General features: G+C 48.5%; 1 protein-coding gene across 4 annotated transcripts in view; it reads left to right on the top strand.

The window, feature by feature from the left end:
• The window catches only part of Clmn (calmin), a 98,839-nt gene extending 92,251 nt beyond the window's left edge, over positions 1 to 6,588 (top strand). For 2 of the 4 annotated variants that reach the window (XM_021178585.2, XM_029484679.1), the window contains exons 10-14: positions 1,182 to 1,378; positions 3,743 to 3,803; positions 4,431 to 4,501; positions 5,015 to 5,107; positions 6,382 to 6,588. In XM_021178585.2, the coding sequence (XP_021034244.1) occupies positions 1,182 to 1,378; positions 3,743 to 3,803; positions 4,431 to 4,501; positions 5,015 to 5,107; positions 6,382 to 6,553 (594 nt within the window). In that variant the 3' untranslated portion in view covers positions 6,554 to 6,588. Of the gene's footprint in view, positions 1 to 1,181; positions 1,379 to 3,742; positions 3,804 to 4,375; positions 4,502 to 5,014; positions 5,108 to 6,381 lie in introns of those variants that run through there. The other 2 variants (XM_021178586.1, XM_021178587.2) reach the window with 2 other exon arrangements.
• Positions 6,589 to 7,224: the final 636 nt, after the last annotated feature.

Raw genomic sequence — 7,224 nt, 5'->3', positions numbered from 1 at the left:
CTCCATGTCCTTGGCACAGGAAGACAGGCATCTCTGGTTGTACAGTATAGAAACAAAAAGGTCTTTTGCTGGCTATAGAGAACAAAGAGCTTCTTTCTAGCTGTATTTTTAAAGATCAGGGAAAACAAGCTTGGGGAACATCCAGGGGCTTTACCTTCCAGGGAGAAACGCTCTAAGTCGGGGTCTCACAGCACAACTTGCATTGTGGCTCTGACCCCCATGGCCTTGTTTGTCTGCTGCTCCCAACCGCACTTTGTACTTGGTCCCCATGTGTACCCCCTGCAAAGCCTGTTGGTGTGGAGAACCTGCTCCTCCGTTCAAAAAGGAAAGGAAAGGCTACGAAGACTAGAAAATTCAAGTTTGTATTGTTCTGACCACTAAAAAAAAATAAAGTACAATACAAATCCTCTCCTCATTTCCCCTTGAGGTAAAGGTCTTTTGCTCAGCCCTGAGGAACAATGGTCTCCTGTGGCTAAGAGCACTTTCAGTTCCTGCTTGGAGCTTTGTTCTGAGTAGCTGGCCTGGCCTCCAAATCCCTTGACTGGCCCTGCCCAGCTGAACAGGTTCTCCCTGCTGGTCCCACACTTGAGATTTCAGTGGGGGCGTTGCTGATGGCTATCGGGTGCTCTGTTACTGCAGCTAGCTATTTCCCTTTCTAGTAAATACTAGAGATGTGGCCCTGTGGTCCCTTCTAGCAAAGGCACAATGTCAATGTCTTCTCATAGACTGCATTTGCCTGTGTGTGTCCTGCTCCAGAGCCATTGACCACCTGGCTCTCGGGATTTGTTCCTTTGTTGAGGTGGCTGAGTGTAATGAAACCATTGTAAGGGGCCTCCTTCTAAGGAACCCTGTGCCGCACAGGGAAGAGGGTGATGGCGGATGTACCCATTTGACAGCTGGGAAATCCAGACTCAAGGGCGGACAGTCTGTGGCTCAAGGTCAAGAAGGTGACTCAGGCAGGATTATGTACCAGAGCTTCTGACTCCAAAACTCGCTGCCTTTCCTCCATCCATTCACAGCCCTTGATTTCTGCACAAGGAGGGGAAGTGGAGCGGGCTTTTTCCCTGGGCCATCCAGGCTGGAAGGGATGTATAAGATAAGCAGAATTGGAAGGGGCACTGGCCAGATTGGAGGAGAGCCTAGACAGTGATGACCTGTATTTTGACTATTTTGTATTCTAGTCCCAAGAACCCCCAAACCCGGAACTGCCCACAAAGCCATTAGAAGAAAAGTTAACGGAAGCCTCAACTAGCAGTAAAAAGAAGGAAAAACGGAAACATGTGGACCACGTAGAAAGCTCATTATTTATAGCCCCTGGGACGGTCCGCTCCTCAGACGACCTTGAAGAAAACTCCAGCGAGCACAAGGTCCCTTCCAGGTATGATACTAAGGTCCTTTCACTTTAGAAACGGAGAGTGGGGCTCCGAGTGAGCACCTTGTATATAGTGCATCTGTGGAGGGAGAGGCAAGCAAAGCCCAAGCCATGGAGTTCAGCTGAGAACAGACAAGGAAGTGTCCGTGCCCATGGGCATGAGGTGTGGTTGGCCATTCCCTACACAGAGTCTGAACACCAATCACAGAACAGGTCCCGGTTACCTCCCAGCTCCTGCGTCCTTGTCTTGCTCAGGCACAGTGCGGCTAAAGATGCTGTAGTGTGGGTAGACCTAGTTAGCACAATAGAACTCTGCAGCCCCGGTATAAGCAGGCAGCACTGAGGTGAGTTCATTATGTGAGGGGGTCCTGGAGCCTGCTGGCCCCGGGTAAACCAAGCTTCCACGAGCTTCCAAGAGGTTGACACCTGGCTTGAGTAGCAATGGATAGGACCCTTCTCTGGGTACCTGTCTCCTAGATGATCATGATTAAGTTGGTCTTCCTATGTAGCTGTCTACTGGCCTAGGCAGAGAGGCCTAGGAACCCACAGGACCCACGTATGCCTCTGGCCTTGGCCTTCTGTCCTCCGTGGGGTTTATACTTTGCTTTATGCTCCTTCAAACTGAAGAGCTGCCCCACTACATTCAACTCTGTCCTCTCCATCACTCCAGCTCAGCCTCTGGTAGAGAGGGCTGGTTGGGGGTGGGAGGGGAGGGATGGAAAAGGAGGGAAGACTCCATTACATCTCCTCCAAGCAGGTGTTTTGGATCCCCCCTCCTTTTTTTTTTTAAAAAAAAGATTTATTTATTTAATATATACAAGTACACTGTCACTCTCTTCAGACACGCACCAGAAGAGGGCATTGCATCCCATTACAGATGGTTGTTAGCCACCATGTGGTTGCTGGGAATTGAATTCAGGATCTCTGGAAAAGCAGTGAACCACTTAGCCATCTCTCCAGCACTCCCAGGGGTTATTTTTGCTGTATTCTTGTACCATAGCATGATTTTGTTTGTTTGTTTTTCTTCACAGAACAGTCATTCCTTTCCTTTAAGATTTTTGGTAGTTCTGGGGATTGAACCACAGCCTCATGCATGCTAGGAGGTGAGCTAGGTGACCAGCCGGAGCTACTTTCCAGCTCCCATTTAGCTTTTGCTTTTGAGGGTGTGTCTCACTAAGTTGCCTAGGCTGACTTTGAACTGGCTCCATAGCCCAGGCCTGGGCAAGCATGGAGTTGATTCCATCGCTTAGCCAGGCTCTGCCTTGGAGAGAGGCACTCCGTTCTTTGGGTAGATGAACTCATGGTTGACTGTGCTTCCCCGGGGGTCAGGGTTCACACCCATTAGAAAGCGCATATTGATACAATGTAACACAAACCCATCTATGAGGAAGCCTGCTGCAGCCATGGGAACAGAGAAATTATTTCCTTACCAGGAATGGGCTTTTGAGTTTGGAAGTATTACTTACACATAAGGGCAAGAACAGGGCTCCAGAGCTCCTAGCTCTGCACCGTGGGGGACCAAGTCACTCTGGACGCTGCTGAGGCCCCAGGATCCCTTTGGACTCGGAGGTTACATTTTGCTTCATTCCTGTGCAGTGTTTGCGATGTAAGGATGTAACGTAGCGAAACCTAGATTGAGAGATACTGATGTTGCCTTACAGGACCTTTCTGAGAATATGTACTTAGGCCAAGTGCCAGGCTCCTGGGGGCCATGGAGTAAGCTTGCTTAGAGGAACTTGAGATGGCACAGTGTCAAGGTACATGGCACCCACCAAATACCTAGTTCTGCTAGGCAGCAATCCAGGCCCCAAGGCCTTCTGAAGCAAGTGGGGTGACCCATTCTCCAGGAGAAGACAACTTCAGTTTCCGCATAACATTGGCAGCTCCCAGCCAGGAGCCACAGTTGATGGCCCAGGATTCTTCTGCCTCCACTTTGGGGGTGTCAGCTCTACGCAAAAGACAGAAGGGCATTCCATGTTAGACTCAAAGGATTTGGGCATAAAATCAGCCTCCTTATGTAAGAAAGGAAAAATGGTGGTATCCCCTAGGGCTAGATTGGCAGAATGGCATAGCAAGAAACACCAGAGAGGAAGGCCAGCCTCCAGGCCTTGGGCGCAGCCCTGTCCTTAAAGCGCAGGGGACTGCAGGTGAATCCTAAACCAGGATGCTTGGATATAAAGGCTCCAATCCTGACCCAAACCCTTGGAAGTTTAGAAATATGTGACCTGCTTTCTGTTAAAAACTCTGATTTGTATTTTGGTATAGATGAGGGTTCAGTGTCTGTGGAAGGCACCAGGCCAAGGTGACTTGGGTGACTGTGTGATTTGTGCCCTGGGTGGTGTCCATTCACAACGTGTTTTTGCTTTTCAGGAATAGTCACAGTGACTCCAGCATTTACATTCGGCGACACACTAATAGGTCTTTGGAATTGGTTAGTATGTGAATTTCTTCTTCCCTATGGCCCCTGCTAATCGGTACCTTCCCTTCCTTCCTCCCCTTCCCGGCCCTGAGCGTTGAGATTACTGACCTGCACCAACCTTAACTTGGGGATAGAAGACAGACACACTTGAAATCTTGTTAAGCACAGTCCAGTTGGATGTCCAGTTGGAGCAAGAAAGGATGTAAATAAAGCATTGATTCCAAAGCCCAAAGGCCTCTTTGTGAAACCAACAAACAAACAAAAAAGAAAAACAAATCCAAGACACCGCCCTAACCCTGCGCCCACATCTGGAAAGATCAAAGGCAGAGCAATCGTACCCAGCCACTCGAGGGTTCCCCTGTGACATCTGCAAGTGCTGAGAACTGCAGAGGCCCTCCCTCCAGATCCAGGCTAGGTGGTGGGTGGGTCTCTTCCCGGTCACCCTTGGGTGGGGAGGTTAGGGGAGGAGGCAGAGGTATCTACTGTTTAGCAATTTGATTTTTGAAACTAGATGTCTGCAGTATCGAGAAAAGCGTGGCGTGGTCAGCTTTGTAAGCTTAAAATCACCTTGTTTTCTGTTTCAGAGATTTCATCTTTACTAATTGGGTTGCGGGGTTTTGTTTATAAATTTCACTGTAGGACCATTTTAGCTATGTTCAATTGAGGAACGCAGCCGATCTGGATGACAGGAGAAACAGAGTGTTAAACAGGTTGGTGGCTCCATTCCATACGTTTGTGGAATTTAAATATATATATATATATATATATATATATATATATAAATAGATTTCATATATTTGTATATTATTTATTTTATGTATTTATAGTTTTGTTTATAAATATTATAAAATATAAATATATTATAAATATATTTCTATATATTTTAATATGCTATTAAATAAATATATGTTTATTTTAATGCATATTTATGTGTGTTCATGTATATATGTATATATCCTAACTCACGGGGGCCATTATTTTTCGGCTATGGCTTATTGACCATGCTGTTAATAATTTGGGAAAATACCAGAAAATAGCTCTTCCAAATGAAGTAAAGTGAATGTAAATGGATGAGGGAAAAGTTAGCGATCCCTGAATCCGGGCAGAGAGGCAGCGCACAGCTCACTATGCGTCTGGGGCAGAAGGTGGTTGTCAGAGGTAGAGCTGTATGCATCCCCTCCCGTAGTAGGGCCTGACTCTCTGTCCCTTCTGTCCCGCTGCAGGTACAATTCTCAGAAGCTCACTGAGCTGATTTTACAGTTCTACGGCATCAGAGCAGACATGAAGCGCGAGTACAAACATGCCAGGCTGTCTATGAAAGTATTCGTTACTGGTGGAGAACTAAATTGTCTAGTTGATAGTTCTCAAGTTACAGTAGTAAACTGGTGCAGAGTCCTGTACCTTAGAGCCCCCGACAGGAATCTCTCGAGTTCTGACTAAGCCCTGCCCTGTTAAAGGCACAGAAGTACTTGATCCTATTGCCCCCCCCTGCGGATTCGCTCAGTTTTGGAAGGGTTGTATGATCAGGCTCGCTCGTCTCTACCTAATGCCCCGGGAGCAGGAGCCTTAGATTCCCACTCTTATGTGTCCTAAAAACAAATACAAGCAGGATCCCCTGCTTCCTTCCCAAGCCTAAAATGGAAATGCTATAATTTCAGTTTTCCGCCAAAGGGAGTTCGCAGCTAGGGAGAAAATGCCTTTAGCTTTGATCAGGTAGGGCATTGGCAAGGAGAACTTGACATGTTCAGGAGTGTTCCTTACCTCCAACAACAGAGTTTATATTTTTTCTATGCAAGCTAGGGAAGTTGCACCTCGTGTCTGGTATTCAGCCATAAATCACTCCATTGCGGATGCCACAGCCCACCCATACCCCCCCCCCCCCGTGGGCTATGACATGAAAATGGCCCTGAGCAGCTCATACTTCAGGCTTCTGTGTATCAGTCCCCCACCCACCCCTTCCTACCTTTCCTTGGGATGGTTGGTTTTTGCCACCACCTATTCCCTCCAGTTAGCACCCTGTTCATTACCTGCCAGGCCAAAGCAACCTGGCTCACTCATTAAACACTCCCTCCCACCACCTAAAAGAAAGGTAACTGACCCAAATCAAAGCTGGCAGTTCTTCTGAAGGCAACCTGTCAAGGCAAAACTTGGGGTGACTTGACTTGTTTGTCCCCGGTAGCTGCTTTGAAATTATCAGCCAAAGTCCCTTTAGTAACTGAGGCATAGGTAGGTGAGAGCTGGCAGTCCTACCTCCTCCTGGGCTGTCCCAGGAGACCTGGCTCAGCTCTATCATGAAGTAATTGTGTGGCCTTTGACAACTGCTGCCCAATGACTGTCACTGTGGTCATTTGTGAAATGGCTGGCATGGCTCCTTCTGTTAGGGAGTGGTGATGGAGCTGGCTGGGGTCTGTCTGGGTGCTCCAAGGCCTGTCTCCCTCTCCTGGAACACAGACACACAAACAAATGGGGACCTCCCTGATGTATCATGGGAGTTTATCTGCGGATGGGTTGTGGGGTTGAGGCTCAGGATGGTCTTCCAATCACCCGGACCCCACCAATAACCATCCTGTCCCTTTCTTTCCTTCTGCAGGACTGGCACCAACTCCTCTGGAGAAGCTGTGCCCCTGGGGAACCAGAGCCCGCCCAACGACTCTCTGACGCAGTTTGTACAGCAGCCCGATGTGATATATTTCATTCTCTTCCTCTGGCTCCTGGTTTACTGCTTACTGCTCTTCCCACAGCTTGATGTCAGCCGGCTCTGAAACGCGTGTCTGGAGAATAAAAAGACAGGACCCTGGCCAGGGCGGAGTCTTTCTACCGCCTCTTACTGTCTGTTCGGGGTTGAGCCACCTGTGCAGAGATGGAAGACGGCAGAGGGAGCGCAGGCCCCACCCCACCTCTGCTGCTGTCCTGTTCAGTCTTTGCTCACATGTCCTCTGATTCTCTAAGTCCCCCCCCCCCCCAAGAGCATGCTTTCTTCCCAGACTGTGTGCTCCCAGCTCAGGTTTGAGGCTGGATCTGTGGACGCATTTCTTCCTTATGTGCCTTGTTTGGTAAGATACGAGTCCTTGCTAATGTGTACCCCAAACCTGGGTCTTAACATGTGCGCATGCAGGTTTTTAAGGTCCTGGAGGAGCTTGAGTTACTTTTATCTCAGGGGAGGGCCTGCCCAACTCCGAGAAAGAGCGGAGTCCATGGTAAGAAGAACGGGTACCCTGTTTGCCTCCAAGTGTGAGTGTTTGAGCGATAACCTGCCCCAGCCTGGTCATCCATTGCTGGGACTTAAACAGCACATACCTGCCCATTCACTGGAAATTACACCCGGGCATTGGCAGATTCCAAAGAAGAGGGTGTTTCTGCCAGGTTTGTTGTGAACTACAGCCCATTCGTCTTTCGCCTTGGTGTTCTTGGAGGGTTGCGTTTTTAATTCGCC

This window comes from Mus caroli, chromosome 12 (genome assembly GCF_900094665.2).
Source record: "Mus caroli chromosome 12, CAROLI_EIJ_v1.1, whole genome shotgun sequence".
NCBI classification, from domain to species: Eukaryota; Metazoa; Chordata; class Mammalia; order Rodentia; family Muridae; genus Mus; species Mus caroli.
This window is presented reverse-complemented; position numbering and strand designations above follow the sequence as displayed.